This window comes from Bacillus rossius, chromosome 13 (assembly GCF_032445375.1).
Source record: "Bacillus rossius redtenbacheri isolate Brsri chromosome 13, Brsri_v3, whole genome shotgun sequence".
Taxonomy (NCBI): domain Eukaryota; kingdom Metazoa; phylum Arthropoda; class Insecta; order Phasmatodea; family Bacillidae; genus Bacillus; species Bacillus rossius.
In genome coordinates this window covers 12,021,243-12,041,907 of record NC_086340.1, presented here as the reverse complement: position 1 = coordinate 12,041,907, position 20,665 = coordinate 12,021,243, and the positions used below count along the sequence as shown (strand labels likewise).

The 20,665-nt window shown below is 39.1% G+C and overlaps 1 protein-coding gene across 1 annotated transcript; it reads left to right on the top strand.

The window, feature by feature from the left end:
• Positions 1-648: 648 nt before the first annotated feature.
• On the top strand, positions 649-16,706 carry LOC134538247 (glucose dehydrogenase [FAD, quinone]-like). Its single transcript, XM_063379398.1, has 2 exons — positions 649-742; positions 12,604-16,706. The coding sequence occupies exon 2, from the start codon at positions 12,617-12,619 to the stop codon at positions 14,522-14,524; it is 1,908 nt and encodes a 635-aa protein (XP_063235468.1). The 5' UTR covers positions 649-742; positions 12,604-12,616; the 3' UTR covers positions 14,525-16,706.
• Positions 16,707-20,665: the final 3,959 nt, after the last annotated feature.

Here is a 20,665-nt window from a genome sequence, read left to right as displayed (position 1 = left end):
TTTCCGATAATCATCTATTATTGGTTCTGTGCAAATAACCTGTGTGAATTATTCTGTGCGCGCAGTCAAAGTTATTAGAATTAGCCTATAGATAGAGACAGGAAAAATTCGAGGATTCAATGACCTCCAGGATAGACTCCAATATCCTCTACACACTCGGGCAAATGCCAACTGTTCATTGGCTGCTGACTTGTGAGTCGTCTCGACTGGGTGGCCTGTGATTCGACACTTCTATGAGTGAGGGTCTCTAATTGCCCCTCAGTCCTACAGTTTAACAGTGAAACAATGACAGAAGCAGCACTAAAGCATAATTATTTGAATTTTAGCATAACACGAAATGAAACCGCGAATTTTTCAGGTCTCTACCTATAGATATTTGGGAGGGCGAAAATTTTACTTTTGCTTTATCGTTAACAACTGCGGCACACAAATTGCGCGCAACCAAGAAAATAAATAAAAAAACACCGTGTGACTAAGACCCTGTCTCTTACAAACTGGCAAAAAAAGGAAGGTGTACGAAAATGTATTCCGATTATGCAAACATCAGCGCACTGCACCGGGGACGTGGGAAAAATAAGTTTTATTGTTCAAGTGCTTTGTTTGCTGATGACTGGTCTAAATAACACAAGCAGGAAAGTAAGCAAGGTCATCTTGCTGAATAAAATGACCGTAGGTTAGTGCCCGTAAAGTAGTCTGTTGAACCATTTCCAGCTGGTAGCACCGGCGTTAAAGACTCGAGCAGGTAATAAATAGAGACACGTAACATTCGCGGGTTCATTTCGTGTTATGCTAAAATTCAAATAATTATACCTTATTGCTGCTTCTGTCATTGTTTCACTGTTCATCTGGAGGATTGAAGGCCAATTTGAGACCCTCACTCATAGAAGTGTCGAATCACAGGCCACCCAGTCGAGACGACTCGCAAGTCAGCAGCCAATGAACAGTTGGCATTTGCCCAAGTGTGTAGAGGATATTGGAGTCTATCCTGGAGGTCATTGAACCCACGAATTTTACGGGTCTCTAGTAATAAACTACAATTTTTATACATATTTTTAGAAAACAGTACCATTAAAAGTAAAAAAAGTCATATATTTAAATGTATTTAATTAAGGGCAACTGATTTCAAGTCATTTATTGTTTTATTATTGGTACTGTTTGGATGTTGAATTGACGCAAAACAGATATAACTGATAATGTTAAGATTTTTTACATAAAATACTTTCGGGGATATGTCAAATTCGACATCAGCCGATTGGCTTGTTCTGTGTGTGTGTGTGTGTTCGTGTGTTCTGGAATATGTTAACATTTTTCGTTAGTAGTATGTAAATGGGCGTCCGGCACCAGGAGTTGTGAGTGTGGTGGCAATGATTTCGACCGTCATCTTGGATTATAACCCCACTGCGGCCTTCTTGTATGGCCTTGACATTCAAAATTTTCCAAAAATTACTCGAAATTTGCCAAAATATGTCTAGTTCATATTTAAAATTAAATTTTTGCATGAACAAGTATCTAACCAAGGACAATAATAGATCAAATCAATCAGTATATTAATTGCAGATTTTAAAAAAAAATCGGGAATTTTTTCCAAATTTCTAGCTAAACAATTACGAATTTCCAAGATGGCGGTTAAGACGGTCAATATGATGGCGGGCGCTCTGGAAATACATGATTACTGCACTCTATGTGGTAAAAATTAAAATAACATGGTGGTAGTGCCCTCTAAAAGACGAAAACAAATGGCGGACGTGACGACATACTAGCTGGCGATATATGTATGTGTGTATATGTATATATACATATATATACACACACCTTGGCATTAGTGTTGGAAGGTCAGTCTGTCAGTGGCTTCCGTGGCTGAAGGATTCGTCGCCTTTTTTTATTTTTGCCCTCACCGGGTTCGAACAGAAGACTCATTCATTTAAGTGCGTTTTTAATTAATGTTTTATTAACATTTTATTAATTTTTTATAAATAAAAAATTCCAAATTTTTGTAATATTAATTATGGATTTCTAAGATGGCGGCAGTGACAATCCAAGATAGTGGAATGATTTAAATTAAAATTTTTATTGCGTTTATTTGCCCAATTTCTAGCATAAAAATTACGGATTTTCAAGATGGCGACCGTAACGATGATTGCAAAGGTTACATAACAATTCAAAATGGCGGCCATGGCTTAGTGCTGCTTGCTACTGGAGAATTTAAGCTGTTTTGGGGAATGGTCAAGACCTTGACATTTTTTGGGAATAAAAGCGGGTTATTTTCCCTCGAAACGGGAATATTCCCCTCGAAATAGGAAAATTTAGAATTATTTTTTGAGATTTTTTGGCGAAATTATTTTTCTAAAAACTGGAATTTTTGGAGAATTTTGAAGAATTTTTGACAAATTATGTCACATTGCAAGTAAATTTGGGCAAATTTAGGCAAATTTTGAAGGTCAATGTCAAGTGTCTTGTCAAAGTCATACAAGATGGCCTTCGTGACGTCAGAATCCAAGATGGCGGTAGTCACCACCGCCACCACACTCCTACTCCTGGCACCGAACGCCCATTTACATACTACTATTTTCGTTCATTCTTGATGGTTTTTCTATGACAACCATTTTAACCAGCAATGTCCTATATCCACAAATGTGTTTTTTTTATCAATATTCCATATTGCAAAAAAATTCATACATGTCCTAAGGAGTATGTTGAAACGTAAACCTAAATTACTTTATTTACACACATATAAGTTTGTGTTAATTTGCTTATTATTACATACAAAATTAACTGACATTTGTGATAAATTTATACATACATTGCGGATGTCATTTGACATACCACAGATTAAAACCGCACTATTAGCTACGGAAAATACGTATGCCAAACCCTATTACTCTTACATTGTTACTAGTATTTTTATTTAAACACATTTTCAAAATATTACGAACATCGTACACAAAAATGTTATGTACTTATGCAAAATATTTTTTTGGAAACCTATTTCCAATATATATTTTGTAATACTACAAGAAAGATATTGTAACTTAGTACAACACATGACTATGGTTATTTTTGCATGTGTAAAATATGTTTTTCGATATAATAAGTAATTATTACAACAATTGGCGCATTATGTTGCTACATGTTTATTTAAGTTTCATTCAAACATATATTTAATAACGGAAAATATAATTAAATATTAATAATTTAACTTTATTTTGTTTTATTATGCTTTTTAATGTGCGCAGTTAATACTAGAAAGCTATTCAGGGAAACGGTTACAAATAACTTTAACTATTGGAGGTACTGGGACAACTCAAAGCATAAATTTCCGGGTAAGAATCCGAACCCAGTATTGTTGTGAACACTATTTTGTAATACATCTGTTTACGTGTAAATGAACAAATTTCCGGATTTTGTAATTATACATTAATATTTATGTTCCATTTACAATGAAAAAATTAATGTGTAGGTTTAAAAATACACTGACGTTAGTGGAAACTCTGCCGACACTATCACAAAATTGTATTTTACAGTATAGGCTACACTCGTGTTTAAACTCTTCAGCGTGTCTCTCTGGAAAAACGGTTTATTTCAGATCGCAGTGAAATTTCAACAGAGTAGCGCATATCGAAATCAGCTTGACATAATCTGCACTGCTTTGTTTTAAGGGCCCTTTGTTTTTTCTTCAAAAAGGATCAAGCGTAAAACAGTGCACTCGCGTTCATACTACACTGTCAGAATTAGCAGTAACAATAACGTTTTTTTAACGTGTGACTTCACGTCAAATAAACGAAGGTTCATCGTAGTTATGAATAAGTTGATCTCAGTAAAAAAAAAAAAAAAAAATTAACTACTCCGGACTCCAAGTTAAGTCTTAAGTTGTAAACACGGCAACTATGGATTTGTAAGAAAGATTGGTGTTAGAGCAGAAGACTTAACAACTTTTTCGGAGTTATTGTTAGTACGCCAAGATAATTATTTTGGGTTTTTGGTTAAAAAAAAGTTACTGTGTGCCGGTATATTGACGAATATCCCTGGATAATTTAAATAAGCCTTACTCGCAAATATAAAACTTAATTTTAACAGCATACGAAAGGGAACCAGAGACACAGTATAAACGTTACACTAGAGAGCGTTCTGCAACATTTATAAGCACCCTTTTGGCAATATGGTAGTAAAAAAGCGAAACGGAATTTTAAGTATACCTACATCTACCTTAGGCCTACTAAATAAAAAAAAATTACGAGGAATACATAATAGCTGGGAATTTGATCGCTTTTCGGTTCTGCCATTTGAAAATTCCCTCCGACATGAAAGTTCGTAAAACGTGCCGCAAATCCGTTGTCTATGTTTGTTTCAAACATTAAATCAAGAAACTACTACGTACACAAGCCGAAGTTTCGGCACTCCGTTATAAAACAGCATTTAGACATTTACATTACACCTAAAATGTTGTATAAAAGGAAGAAAAAAATATGGAATGAATGTGTTGAATAATTATATAGTTGTACTAGCTGTCCGACCCGGCTTCGCACTGCTATACTAATGGAAAACAATTAAGCCACATCTCCCATTTACAGTAATGGTAAATTTAAAAAAATTCAGTGAAAATTTATTACAATGCTGTATAATGTACCTGAGAGAAAATTAATAGCACAGATGGTTTCCCGACTCGTGCACGCAACGTGCAACTGATGTACCCGTACTTCGCTACGCCAGTCTACAGGCAGATCACTCTTGCGCCGCTCATTATACATGCCCCTCCTTGTGGGTACGCCACTGCCGCGCGATGCCCGTTGCCATGGAGACGCAGAAGGCATGAACAATGCAAAATCCTGTTCTCATGCAGACAAAGTACCCACTGTTTCCTGGTTTTAACCACCCATGGGATCTAATTTTCGGAAAATGTCATCCTGCGTAACATAAGGAACATTACTGTGAAGTTTCAAGTCTGTAAAATATATATACTTGAAAGGGAAATTTTTGACATTTAAAGTACCGATGAGGTCTGCACTAACAATGAAATAGTCGTTGCCATAGAGACGAATGAAGCATCAACAAAGCAACAGCCGTTGCCATTGTGATTTCCTACCGAAAATTGGAAATTTTGATATATTACGCTCCCGAAACTCCCCTTGGGATCGGATTTCTGCAGAATCCGTTCTTAGTGAGCGTCTACATCACAAAATGAGTAACTATGCTAAATTTCAAGTCAATCGGGTGTATAGTTTTAGAGATCTCGTGATGAGTGAGTCAGTGAGTGGTATTTCGCTTATATATATATATATATATATATATATATATATATACACACACACATACAAAAGTCCTTGTCAGAATTGTAACGGGAGAGGAAAAAATTATTGATGGTCCGAAAAATGAAAATTAATTAAAAATAATAAAAATTATAGTAAAAGAAAAAAAATTAAACACAGAGAGAGAAAAAAAAACAATAGTTTAGGTTTGCGATTTAAAGTGATAAAAAGTATTTAAATACTAATTGAACTCTTATGAGGGTACTGATTGCTTCGTTGTTAATATCACACGGGTGTTTTTTTACTTATATGGGAAAAAGAATAATAAGGCATCTAGTGCGTGGCAACAATGTTAATAGGCAATAGGAAATAGGAAATAAACTTCTAGCGCCTGCGGCATTGTCAACACACACTTCGTACGTGTACTGCATGTTGTATCTAACCCCCTCCAACGCATTTGATTCTAAATTGGACTTTTAGTAAGGATCCCTAATGGTATTGATGATATAATATAGCCTATAGCCTTCCTCGATAAATGTACTATCCAACACTGAAAGAATTTTTCAAATCGGACCAGTGGTTCCTGATATTAGCGCGTTCAAACAAACAAACAAACAAACAAACTCTTCAGCTTTATAATATTAGTATAGATGTCAACTACTAGCCTCTGTGATTATTACCATAAAAAAATTACTAAATAGTGAAAAATAAAATGTTTAATATTTTAAGTTTCAAACTATCTTAAAAATGATAATTCGACGGCTTATAAACAAATCATTCGTTTCCGCAATTCTATCAACAGTTTTGAAATAGGAACCATGTTTCCGTAAATTCGTAGGTTCCTGGGAAAGAAAGTTTTGAATTGTACTGAAACTATACGATGCATCAAGGAAACACACAGACTTCACTTCAGAACTTCAAAAAACATTCCCCTTAAAACACTAGCTAAAATTCTTGAGTGACTTAATATTTCTGATGTAGTAGGCAAAATACTGTGGAATATTTCGAAGATACGTAAAAAAAACTCTATAAATGGAAAATAATAAAAAAGTTTTGTTTAGCAAAATACTTTAAAGTTATAGTAAATCTGAAAGAACGGAGATAGTAAGAGACGTAAAGTTTGGTTGGAATGAAATTTTAAATGAAAGGGGATTTACACTGAAAGAAAGGTTTGTTTGCCTCAACAAAATATTTGTTTGTATATGGCGAAATAAATATACGTATTTTGTTAATTGAAACAAATATTTTGCAGTAGGAAAGATTCTGTTCACCCAAGAAAACGATTTTGTCAACTCAAATGTATATTTGTTTAGGTGTAACAAATCATTTTTGTTACTTACCGAGTTTGGTTAAGCTAACAAAATATTTTGTCCCACCAAGAAAATATTTGTTTCGCCATATATAATCAAATACTTGTTTGATTCAAACAAAACTTTTTTCTCTGTGTATGACGTAAAAAAAGAAAGGTCAGGAAAAGTGAAAGAAGTTAAGTGTTTTAAAGAAAGGAGAAAGAGAACACTTGGCAAGAGGTGAGCTACACAAAGGGGTTAATCCGAGTCGTGATCTTGAACATCGTTTAGGGATGTTCTCGAAATGTTCGACCCGGTGTCCCCCCCCCCCCCCCCCCCCCCCACAATCCACCAAACAAACTCCCGCCCGAAGGGGACTATTTAATCCAGCAGCTCGTATGTCGGATTGGTGGCATAATCTCACCCCCTAACCCCCCCCCCCCTCCCCAACCAGAAGCGCCACTGCAGCGTCTGGCTCCGAACAGAAGCCGTGGAGGGATGCGTCTGTGTAAAGTCTAGACCGCGCAGAAAGCTACGCCATGTTCGCTGATACGCCAGGCGGCCAGACAGGATAGTGTCTAGCTCGCAATGTCAGAGAGACGCATGTCTTGGTATTCGAGTGACGATTCCGACGATGATGATATTCTGCTGCATCCCACAGTTGTGTGAACGTAAAAAAGATGGGTCAATGAAGTTTGTCTTAAAAAAAAAAAAAAAAAAAAAAAAAACAATTTGACGAAGCAGTTGCTTGTGATGACAAAACCTAAATTTATGGATCATTTCAGAATAAATACAACTCAGTTTAATAGCATTCCCTAGAGATCAAATCCCAGGCATGATATGCAGGACATTGCCTGGGATGTTATCAAAATGAGTTGTCACATTATACAATATATTCTTCCATCTGTTTGTTCCATAAACATGGATACTTTCGTAATCCTTCAATGAACTTATCCGTCGACGTGACTATTTAAGGCGCAAAAACCGTGAGCAATTAAACTTCATAACAAGCAAAAGCATTAAGTACAGTAAAGTTCCGCGCGAAAACATATCTTTATTTTTACTTGCGCATGCGCCAAGTCAGCGACGTTTATAAAAACAGCCGAGAACCAAACACTACACGGTGACGTTGTCAGGATCGCCAACTTAGCGAACGAAGCGAACACAGCTCTTGTGTCGGTAGCCTACACCTCATGTCGTTTCGGTTGGTTCCCTACCACGTTCGTGCAACTTCGGATTTCTCTTAAAAATTGAAATAAAATAAAATTGAAGGGTTAGGTTAGATTAGGTCAGTCACAACATGCTTGAACTTTTGATTTAGCGGCTGAAGTGGCGTTAATACCAAAACGCAAAACTTCGGAAATCTTCGGAAATTCTTGCAGGGAACCGAAACTACGTGAGTTTTAGGCTTCCCCTCTTGTGTGGCCAGTGACACCTGAGATGCAGCTGGCTGTATTTCATTCGCGTATAGCGAACTTCGCGAACATAGCGAGCATAGCGAACATAGCGAGCATAGCGAACATAGCGAGCATAGCGCCCCGTGCGGCCGAAGCTTCAGTGAGGCAGGGTGATAAGTGCGACGCTCGCTGGTGCTTCTAGCGCGGTGTCGCCTCTAAGCGCAAGTGGTCTGAACTGGTGCGCAGTACTTCTCGTCGCGCGTAACTCAACTATGAGATTTCGAGCGGTAATCATAACATTGTAAGACAAAACGTAAAGTTAGTGCGCCTGATGCGCTACGTGTGGTTTTCGGAACAGATACGATGCGTTGGTGTGAATGGTGAAGACAAGATGTGTCACAATGGCGGCTTCAGGATTACTTTTCAGGAGTGGCTATCGCACAAAGAAAGGTCGTAGTTGCAAAAAATGAAAGTGGTCAGATATTGGCCTTGGAATATTATTTACAAATTACAGTAGTAAACCTTAGTAGCTCCAAGCAACTTCATTCTGGCTTCATTCTGTTATTCCATGCCATGCGACAGTACTTAAAAATGTCCCAATGATCAGCAAAAAAAAATAAAAAATCATATAAAATCATATAATATTTGTATTGCGACAATTATTAAAGCACAGTTTTTTCATGCAAAAAATTGACAATTAAGTATGAAAAAATATGAAAAATGCAAATTAATGCCAAAAATAGAATAAATGAACGATATGTTTAAATGCAGGTTAGGCCTACCTGGTAAACCTGGGTAATCATAACATTATATGGCGGGGAAATGAAGATAAAAGTATGATGCAAGTCCCTTTAAGTGCTTTCAAGAATCTGTACATGTTGTTTTACGCCTAAAAATTACTCTGAAAAAACATGCGATTCAGCCATTTTAACTCTTCTAAAAAATACAGTTTAAAAAACTTAACTTCACTTCAAATCAAAAAGAAGTACTTTTCGGCCCTCAGCGAACTCTTAAAATGCTTTACGTAAGCAGACCCACACTCTGATATCTCGAGTGGTTTTGAAATCGCGTTGTTTGTTTCCTGAAGCTCTGCACACCGATGTGTGTGCCCGAGTAGGGAGGGGTCCTTAAAATTGTTCTTGTTCTTGAGAAGGGAAAAAAAAGGTGGGGGGTGGGGGGTGGTAATATCACGATTAGCATGGTCCGTTAATTCATATGCTATGGGAACGGAAAGCGTTTGTGTGTATGTGTGTTTGTGGTGTTATTTTCCTTGGAAACCGGGAAGTGGTGAGGGGGGAGGGGTTTAAGGAGGCGCGTGCCTGACCTTATTATCCTCTCCCGTGTTGCCTTCCGGACTCGTAAAGGGGTCTTGGCAACGTCGCCTCTCGTGTGCGAGAGGCGACAGTGAATGAGACGGATTAACCCGGCTCCCTGGGTCGTTATCATATCTCGGGACACCGGGAGAAGGCATCTCCCACTGTTACCGCGGCCGTGGCGGGAGTGCTTACAGAACGTGACCTCCATGGCTGCTGGAGAATAAACGATCCGAACAAGGAGGTCAGAAGTTAGGTAGTTGGATGTGGGCAACCTCTGCCACATTCCTGATATAAGTAAAAAAAAAAAAAATTGTTTGTCTGTAAAGTCGGTTTACGGACGATAGTTTAACGTGACAACGTCATAACAAAACATTGATGAAATGATTGCATACTTTTATGAATAAAATTGAATCATTTTTATTGAATTATCGCTATTTTGTATGGATACAAAGAAGGAGTGAAATGAAATCTACAATTTAATTGATAAATTTATTTTTATTTGCACTCATTAATTCAAATATGTTTATTACTTTAACGAACAGATTATTTTAACTGTAACTTTTATACATGTTTGATATTTAACTTCTTCCAATCTGTGTTATTCTGTTAAGGATAGGACGTTGATAGGAAAAGTAGGAAACGAATGGGAGTGTTTCTAGTCAAATCTATGGTTGTTCCAATCGAGTGGAAGAGAGATAGAAGCGTACAATTAGTGTAACGGGACAAAGCGTAACGGGAAAATGAGTCATCCTTTTTCGTGCGTGCAGCCGGCGTTCATCGATTTATTAGACGTTGTCACGTCAAAAAAAATTTTACCATCTGGATAGCAAAACGTAGTTTTGACGTGAACACGTCTTCAAAATTGCATCCATAGTGGGAGGTTATTCAAAAAAACGAATGATGATAAAAATCGGGGGATACAGTTTGGTGTTGCAGCAACATATCTATCATCTGCATGCAAAATTTAATTACACCACTGGATAGCTGAAGGATCAAATAATTCGTTACGCCAAGTGAGGACTGTGACACATCGCGCGCGTTGGAGGGGGAAGCGCCGCCATTTTGAGGTCATTTTGCTGCGTTTCCGAGATTTTCGTTTAGTAAGCTTCCGACTAGGAGAAGCTATGACGTTCGTTTGAGTTTCAATCGTCAGCTCTCGTCAAAATCTATCGATTGCATATATAAAACATTAGTGTAAAATAGTAACAGTGGATATATGTATATGGTTTTAAAATTAAAAAATATATATATATTTAAAATGCATATAATGTATACCTGTACGCGACTTCTTAGTGTTCAAACATGATTATAACATACATTAAATAGCGTTTTTTTTTAAATATTTTGTATAGAAAATATTACCTCTAACGTACACGTATTCACGTACAAAACACGGCCGTGTCCATTACACAGCAACAACCCATTTTTTTTTTTTTTTTTTTAATCTGTAATGCAGTTTTAACGGTGACTACTTGCTGATGAATTGTTAACGTCTTTGTTTGACAGTACTCTCCCTCCATCCAAGAGCTATCTATTCCACGCCAATTTTCAATTCCTGGCCGGACCAGCATGTAATGCCTTTGCGGTGCAGAACTGGTTTGGCATGATCTCCCAAAGGGCCCCCGCATACGAATCAGTATAGCTCGCAGTTCGGAATGCTCAGCCCCAACTGAAAGTCTAAAATTAATTGAGGCCCTCTGCACACACATGGTCAGTCCATGTGCTCAGTTCGGACCGAACTGTCAGATATGTCAGTTTGGACTGAACTGAAGCCAATCCCCCCACACAAACGCGATCAGCCTTGTGGTTTCTGTTGAATGTATCGTTTCATCTTATAATTTGGAATAAACTTTGGACGTTGCAGTTACAGTTTCACTTTTAGTTAGAAAAAGTAAAACAAAAAAATTATATACAAGCAACCAAAAAGTAAATAAAATATGTCTGCCACGAAACCTCTCACCTTTTAGACAAGGCCGTTCCGACTGTTCAGTTCCGACTGATATGTCCAAACTGTCAGTTCAGACTGATCGCGTGTGTGTGTGGTGATGGGGGGGGGGGTGGGGGTGCCCTCATGGAGGAAATGGATTCGCAATTTCATAGGGAATTGGAGGTGTTAAGGGAATCGCTACGAGAGGCTGAGGGAACGTATTCCAGGATTGTTTCCACCCATTCTCCTTAATCCGTTACACTCTGTGGTTGACTCATGAGAACCCTATCCTGCGAGTACTGCATGGTGCTTCTGCGAGTCTCAGATCTCTGGGCCCCCTCAGTTAACTCAAAGAGCCTGAAATTATCGTTGTTGAACAATTTGTACTACTCAGACTTCATGATGACTATTTTAACAATCATTCTTCCTAGAGGGTTTATTTTAAACGGTTAAACCAAAATCCTAGCATTAGCATTTTATACTACTACAGTTTTGTTTTGTCTAACCAGATAAATGTATAACATCAATTTTTTTTCGAGAATGGCATCCGGCCTCCATCTGAGTAGTGCTGCCAAGAGCTTATTGGACCTGTAGACATGCTCATTAGAAATAACGATATTGCTATCGCGCTCACTCTTATTATATTGCACATAAACGTAAATAAAAACTTTTTAAAATGTAGAATTTCTTTTGAGACTTTTCAATCGAGAAACAATTTCCCTTGATATGATGTCACACCTAAAATGGCATCTAGCAGAGTGTAAACAAATTATTTCATTCTTAAGATAGATGTTTGTAATTACTAAAGCACCACGGCCGTTTGGCGAGACCGTGGAATCGATACCAAGGTTCCCTTAAAGCATGACTCACATTCCTGAGCACCGAGACCACATCCAAGAGGTTCACAGTCTACCTTAATTTTGGAGTGCATATCGAACAAACTTCTAACGATCATAGATGTGGCCATGGGCTGGTCCTGGTATCTACACAATCACCCATTGGGTCTGACATGTGACACCTAACGCATTAATTGAATGATACTTTAAATGGGGAAGATAAAGAATTTGTTTTTCAACATATGCCTTTACTGGTTACACTGTATGTCACTACCTCTTCTCCTGTGGTTTGCAAATCCCACAGAGAGAATACAGAAGTACAAAGCAGGTGAGGCTTCGTTGTACCACATTCTCGTGACCAATATCCACCATGCTTTAAAAAAGATTACATAGCCATAAACTGGTTATCATCAAAAGAATCGTGCCGAAAAAGAAAGGTGCGGGGAGGGGGAAGTAATTGTCAAGGGGTTGTCAACTAGATCCTGGGAATATGATCATTCGTTACCAGGAATCTAACCACACGAATGCTAGTGATCTCGATCTCGCTGGAGAAGAGAAGCAAAGATTGTGTATAAGAGGTGCCTTCTGTTCGCAGGTCGACGGGCAACATGGAGGCAGTCAACTGCCTGAGCAATGGCTGGAACCCGTCGTGCCTCGCGGCGGCCGGCACAGGCGTCAGCGGCCTGGGGGCGCTGCTCTTCACCAACCTCATCACCACTCTGCTGGACAAGCAGCATAGCCTCACCAGCTCGGAGATATACCCGGACGACGCGACTGTCTTCAAGGAGGAGTACGACTTCGTGGTGATCGGTGGCGGGTCGGCGGGCGCCGTGGTCACCAGCCGCTTGAGCGAGGTCCCCGAGTGGGATGTCCTCCTGCTCGAGGCGGGGGGCGACCCCCCTTTGGCGTCGGACATCCCCTACCTCTTCCCCACCTTGCAGAAGACGGACCTCGACTGGCAGTACAAGACGGAGCCGGAGAAGGGCATATGCGAGGGTTTCGAGAACGGGCAGTGCAACTGGCCCCGAGGCAAGGCCCTGGGGGGATCAAGTGCCATCAACTGGATGATATACGTGCGAGGGAACAAGGGGGACTACGACAGCTGGGCCGCGCTGGGTAACGATGGCTGGGCCTTCGACGACGTCTTGCAGTACTTCAAGAAGTCCGAGGACATGAGGGATGTCAAGGTGACCGGGCAGAAGGAGCTATCAGACTACCACAACACAGGTGGCTACCTGACTGTCGACAAGGTCAGGTTCATCCCACCCATCGTAAAGTCGGTGGTGGAGGCAGCCAAGGAGGCCGGCTACCAAGAGCTCACCGACAACAATGCCGGGGACGTCGAAGGGTACGGCGAGTACCACTCTACTGTGAGGGACGGGAGGCGCTGCAGCACTAGCAGAGGGTTCCTCAGCCCTGCCAAAGGCAGGAAAAACCTGCACGTGGGCAAGAAAGCACTCGTCAACAAGATCCTGATAGACCCGAACACCAAGAAAGCATACGGGGTGCAGTTCAAGAAAGACGGAAAGATACACGAAGTAAAGGCGAGGAAAGAAGTCATAGTATCCGCGGGAGCGATCAACTCCCCGCAGTTGCTCATGCTGTCGGGTGTCGGGCCGAAGGATCACCTGGAAGAACTAGGGATATCTCCCATCATCAGCGACCTCAAGGTCGGCTACAACCTCCAAGATCACAACAACTTCCCCGGGCAGGTGTATTCGATCGACAAGTCCAAGGCAAAGTCGGTGGATCAACAGTTCTACTTGGATGCCGCGTACGAGTACCTCATGTACAGGAGCGGGCCCCTGTCGGGTGTCTGGGCCACAGCCGCCTCGGGGTTCGTCAACACCAAGAAGCAGCCCGGCGAGCCGCAGAAGGAAGGGGAGTTCCCGGACATACAGATGCACTTCCTCTCCTTCCTGTGCAACGACACCTACTCCGTCAACGTGCTCAACAGGAACCTGGGTTTCTCGGCGCCCGTCAGGCAGTCCCTGCTGGAAGCCGTCAAGAAGTCCGACATCCTCATCCCGTGCCACATCCTAGAGCGACCGAAGAGCAGGGGAAGGCTGTACCTCAGGAGCAAGAACCCGGAGGATCCTCCGAAGATATACGCGGGCTACTTCGAGGACGAGGACGACCTGGAGGTCATGCTCGACTCTGTGCTGCTCTTCGAGAAGGTGATGGACACCAACGTGATGAGGTCCCACGAGGCGGAGCTGCTGAAGCTGGACCTGCCCTCCTGCAACCAGCTAGAGTTCAACAGCAGGGAGTACTGGAGGTGCGCGCTGAGGCACCTGTCGACTACCTTGTACCACCCCATAGGCACGTGCAAGATGGGGCCCCCGACCGACCCGGACGCCGTCGTGGACCCGGAGCTGCGCGTCTACGGCGTCGAGGGGCTGAGGGTGGTCGACGCGTCCATCATGCCCATCCATGTGACGGCCAACACGAACGCCCCCACAATCATGATCGGCGAGAAGGCTTCCGACATGATCAAAAAGACGTGGCTGAAATAGGGTGCTGTACTGAAAACATTTGTCATCAGCTGTGATTTCAATGGGTCTGTGGTGAATTTGTTAAAACTTATGTTAATATTAAGTTCCAATGAAAAACAAGCATTATATTTTTCTAGGCGATTTTCTTGAAATTAATACTGTTGATTACATAGAGTATAATAATCTTAAACATTATTGATCAATGATTCAATGATTCATAATAAAATTGTAATATTAGTGGGATTATGAGTTATACCATGCTTTTTCTCTCAATTCATTTAAAATAAAGTATAGGTACACTAATTAAAAAATATTAAGTTTAAAAATTAATTAACACTTTTTATTGAAAAATACGTTAAAGTTTAATGATATTACACACAAATTTTAATATATATAGTAAATTATGAATTTAACGAGAGTTTGCATTATTATTAACATTTTAAGGGCTATTTCCCACAGAAATTCTCGTAGTGTAATAATATGAGTTTAAAAAGTGATGGAAATCACGAACACATGCGCACCGTTTTTACACAGTAATATTACATCTAGTTAACATGCGTTGAAAATGTGTGTGGCAGAACAACAAATTTTAGAAATAGACCTTAAACTAAAGTAAAAAAAAATTGGCTGTCTGTAAAGTCGGTTTACGGACGATAGTTTAACGTGTCGTCATAACAAAACATTGATGAAATGATTGCATACTGTTATGAATAAAATTGAATCATTTTTATTGAATTATCACTATTTTGTATGGATACAACGAAGGAGTTAAATGAAATCTACAATTTAATTGATAAATTTACTTTTATATGCACTCATTAATTCAAATATGTTTATTACTTTAATGAACAGATTATTTTAACTATAACTTTTATACATGTTTGATATTTTACTTCTTCCAATCTGTGTTATTCTGTTAAGGATAGGACGATGATAGGAAAAGTAGGAAACGAGTGGGAGTGTTTCAAGTTTAATGTGCCTCGAAAAAGTCAAATCGATGGTTGTTACAATCGAGTGGAAGAGAGATAGATGCGGCGCAAGCGTACAAAGATCGTAACGGGACACAGCGTAACGAGACAATGTGCGTTACGGGACACTTTTTCGTGCGTGCAGCCGGCGTTCATCGATTTATTAGACGTCGTCACGTCAAAAAAAAATCAACATGGCGTGTGACACCTAGACCCGATTGGTCAGTTTCTCCAGTGACAGCCAGGGACGCGCACGCGAACACGAGGACGGACCTATCACCCGGCAGGAACCAATGAGGGCGGGTTTGCGGTACCGCAGCGGTCCTGCCGACACCCCTAGACCCCCGCGCGCTGCACAAAAGCGGACGACATTTATCGGACGGCAAACACCCCCCCCCCTCCCCCTCCTCCGGGGCAGAATCTATTTCCTGTGGGAAATGGGCCAATTCGCCTCCTCCTTTCCTCCTACTTCATCAACCCCCTCTCTCTCACTCTCTGGTGGCGAGAGAAGGGATATATATATTACTGGTGTTAGGGTCACACGGGAAAAGGGGGGGAGGGGTGGTTCCAACGACCCCTTTGCACGCAAAGGGACCAAACTATCCCCTCCTTCCCCGGCGCCAAACTCAACCATTCGTCGCCTACTTCCCCCCCACCCATCCCCCCCCCCCCTTTTTCAATGGGCTCGGCGAGATCCAGGACATATGCCTGGCGGGAGACCCCTGTAAGTATGGCGCTGGGAATCCGCTGTGGGCCTGCGTGGAGAATAAAGAAGCGTTCCCCCTACCCCCTTTCCGCCCCAACCCCCCCCCCCCCCCCACCACGGGGCCGTAGAGCACTCTCGGTGCCATTCGCATAACACCGACGAGGAGAGAGAGGCCATGAATAAAAGTCGAGGAATAACGCGAAGAAATTCTTACTTCCTCCTCCCCCGATCAAACACACACGCACACACACCAACACACCAACACACACACGCCTTGGTTATTTGAAAACTTTTCCGTGAGAAGATATCCGGAAAAAAAAATGTTACACTTATTTTACCTAATTGAAAACATTTGAAATTCATACTTACAAAAATTATATCCTCAAATATTTTAAAGCACCCATTATGTCTGTCTGTATGTCTTAATAAATAATTATATATATATGGGTAGGTATGTATGTCATTTTAGGCGCACTGTGCTGGTCTGTGCTGTATCCCGCCCCCCTCCAAATAAAATCATATCACGGAATTTATGTTTGCTGTTCATTCAAATAACATGTAACATCATCTGATACACCGGTTTGGTTGGTAAACAAGCAATGGCGTTATGTCCAAGGAAGGTTTTTTTTAAAAAAAAAAAACAATAAGCCCCTGGTGCGCTGACAGTAGACATGTACCTGAAATAAACCCACAAAACATAGACATTGCTAAAAAGTTTTAATACACAGTTGGTCTGGAAATTTTTGAAGTGAAGATTCTTTGGGCGCGCTATGAGAGTAAAATTATAAAGCCGAATTTCTATGCAAATTTCTATGCAACGTTATCGTGAAACGTTGTTGTGAAACGTTTTTCTGACACGAAAAGGACAGAGAATAGGTAACTGGCCAAAGAGATATAAAGAAAGCACTATGCTATATACGTCTCTGGACTTGTTTTTGTTCTCCTCTTTATGCGATGATTCGTCCTCCGCCCTAATATTATATATAACCTAGAGAGATAGGTGAACAAAAGAATAAGACAGAGACTGTGCGCATGTGTTTTTTTTTCTTCAGAAAATAGATATAGGTATCCTATACAGCAGTGGTTCCCAACCTTTTTTTGATCAGGGACCACTTTAATTTCATTATTATTAGCAGGGACCACAAGGTTAAAAAATAATCTGTATCAATCTAAAAATAAACTTTAAGCCTAATCGTTTAATGTTAATCGAAACGTTTAACATAAGCAATCTAAAAAATCAAAATAAACATTAATTAACAGTGTTATGATTGAAAACATATATTTTTAGTACACAATTCAGTTTGCATCAATGAGATTTTTGAGCTTGCATCTTCTGTACAAGATCTTGAATTCTTTGGTTAATATTTTTGCTCAAAGCTACACGCATATCATCACTTACATTCAGTCGATTCCTGGATTTGTTTTTAATGATCAGTAATGCACAAAATCCTTGTTCGCATAAATATGTTGTTGGGAAAAGCATAAGATAGCGCAAAGCGATTTCTCGAATTTTAGTATATGAAATTGCTTTCTTACACCAAAACGTCTCCAAAGAATCAGATTCAAAAGCGTTCTTAGAGTTCCTGCCATTTTGTAATTCAATAAGTTCTTCTTGGATTTCTTCTTCAACTTCTCTAGCGTTAGTGGTAAAAGGGTTGCGTATCAGCTTTTGGTCCACATTAGCTTCTGTATTGTCATATTCTGGGAAGTAATGGTTGAATTCATCAACCAACATTTGCAAATGACATTTCCTTTTTTTTTTTTGTATGCTTTCCTTAAACATGACATACTTTTTGTCGTCAAGGAGTGCCTTCAATGTTGCAAACGCACTATAATTGCCCTCGCCAACTTGACTAATCGATAACTTAAGTTTGCAAATAAAAGCACGAAGTTTATCTTCAAAATTAAAAATATTTGCAACGCCTTCTAATTGTCTGTTTCCGGAACATTGCACTAGCAAGTTCAACTTATTTAAGTGTGTAAAAATATCCACAAGATATGCCAAATGCATCTGGGATGTCAAATCAGAAAACTGTACTAGTAAGTCTTCCATTTTTTTCTCACCTAGAAACAACTCAATCTCTCCTCTCAGCTCGTATAATCTTTCCAGCATATAGCCTTTCGACAACCAACAAACCTCTGTGTGAAAAGGAGGTTCTCATGGTTGGAGTCCATTTTAGTGCACAGTTTTTTTAAAAAGGCGTGAATTTAAGGCACTGCTTTTAATGACATTTACTACTTTTATGGCCAATTTCATTGTATCATTAAGGCATTTAGGAAGAGTCTTGGGAGATAACGCCTGGCGATGAAAGATACAATGCGATGTTAATGTTGACGGATTCCTCTGTTTAATTAACGTTGCTAGACCGGAATGTGATCCTAACATCGCAGGAGCACCATCCGTACAGAAACCGACTAGCTTTTCCCACATAATGCCATATTTCTGGAAATATCCAGTTATTATATTCATGACGTCGATACCTCTTGATGTCATTTCCAATTCCTGAGAAAACATCAGTTCTTCTTTGATTATGTTGTCGTCATCTAAAAAGCGGACAAAAACAAGTAACTGAGCACAATTATAAATGTCAGTGGATTCATCGCACTGCAAAGCGAAGAATGGCGACATTTTAATTCTTGAAACAAGTTGCTCCTCGATATCATTTGACATGATTTCAATTCTAGCTTTCACCGTGTTGTTCGACAAAGGTATATCTTGTATTTTTTTTTTTTTTTTTGCTTCTAACCCTAAAACATCTTCGACGGCTTTGATCAAACAAGGTTTCACAAGAGTTTCTCCTATTGTGTGAGGCTTTTTTGATTGTGCTATTAATTTCGATATCTCAAACGATGCTACTAATGTTTTTTCAGACGAATCATATCTTGTTCCACTAGGCCCGAGTTTCATTTTTTTTAAATTCTCCAACTTTCCTTGAAAGAACTCTGGTGGTCGGTCAGAAAAATTTGGATGAATCGTTTCTAGGTGACGTTTTAATTTCGCTGGCTTCAAGGATTCGTTCGCGAGAACAGTTGAACACATTGTGGTTTTATTTCTCCATTACTTTCTATCGAAGTAAATCCAAATTTAATGTAACTATTATCATATTTTCTCTTAGGCGGTATTTTCTGAAAACAAAACCAAAATGCAATAGAATGTACACTGTTATGCTTATATTATGTTTTTATGCCAAGTAAAAGAATAAAAAATAATATAGCTAAAATTGTTCATAATTCATAAAATAAATCATTAAATAAATAAAATAAACTGGCTTCCAAAAAATTCTAACCTCCCTATCATCTTTTTTACAAACTTAAATATTTACTACACAATTTAAAAAATAATGTCCAATCGTTAAAAACAAGGGTCTCGGTAGGTACCTTATATTTCACTTAACCTTCTTGGTGCCAGCCTCAAATTGTCTAATTCTATGACGGTTATACTAAAAGTGCCAAGTCATTTTTAAATGAATTACATATCTGGAGTTAAATATTAATTACTTTTTTACCTTTCAGTATGGAAGTATAAATTTTTTACATCTTATAAATAAATTATTCTTTGTCATTTTTTTTAGATTAAATAAAAACATATAATGCATTTTTTATTTTATTTTATTTTAAAGTTCTCATGAAAGAGCTATATTATTTTTAATGGATTGGCGTGCGAATAGGGCATGGTTATCAAAAATTCTTGGCACTAACAATTTCGTGGGAAAATATTATCACTACAACTATTACAAAAATGATTTTCAACGCACATAAACAACAACGAAGAATAATTATTTTTTGATAAAGTAACTTAATAATTTGTTTGCCAGAAATATATAATTTTTGTAAATATTTCCAAAATAAATTTTTATAAGCAGAACACATACTTATGTAGAAAATAATTAACACTTATAATTAACAAAAGAATCAAATGATAATTTTTTTAAAATAAAAGTTGAATTTCTCACAACGGAAAGTTAAATTCTAAACGAAGAAATGCGCACAAACGCAGTACCAATCTGTTTCACATACTGTTCGAAAACAGCACGAGAACCCTGCTCTCTTATCAGGGAAGGAAGACAGAAGCGTGACAGCTCTGCTCTCTATTTTGAGAAAAAGCAACTCAATAGTAGGGCGAGTCAAACCGACAACGGTAGTGCGCTGCAAGTGCCGTAAATGCGTCTTTGAAAGGCCGATTTTTCGATCCTCCAATTTTCGTACGACACAGAAAAGGCGATTTATCCGACTTGGCATTAAAATAGTTAACGGTGTTTTTATTTCGTTATGAAAAACCTAAAACAGTATAATAACAATTCAACAATTTTATGATAGCATATTATTAAGAATTTTTGTCGCTGGCTCCACTTTTTAATTTGGGAGGCCAGTGTTATTTTACTATCTTAATTTTTAATTTCATATCGCTTTATTTTATATATAATTAGGTTTTCAACTAACTGTACCTAACTGTTGTGAATATTTGTAATACAAAAACACAAGAATCAT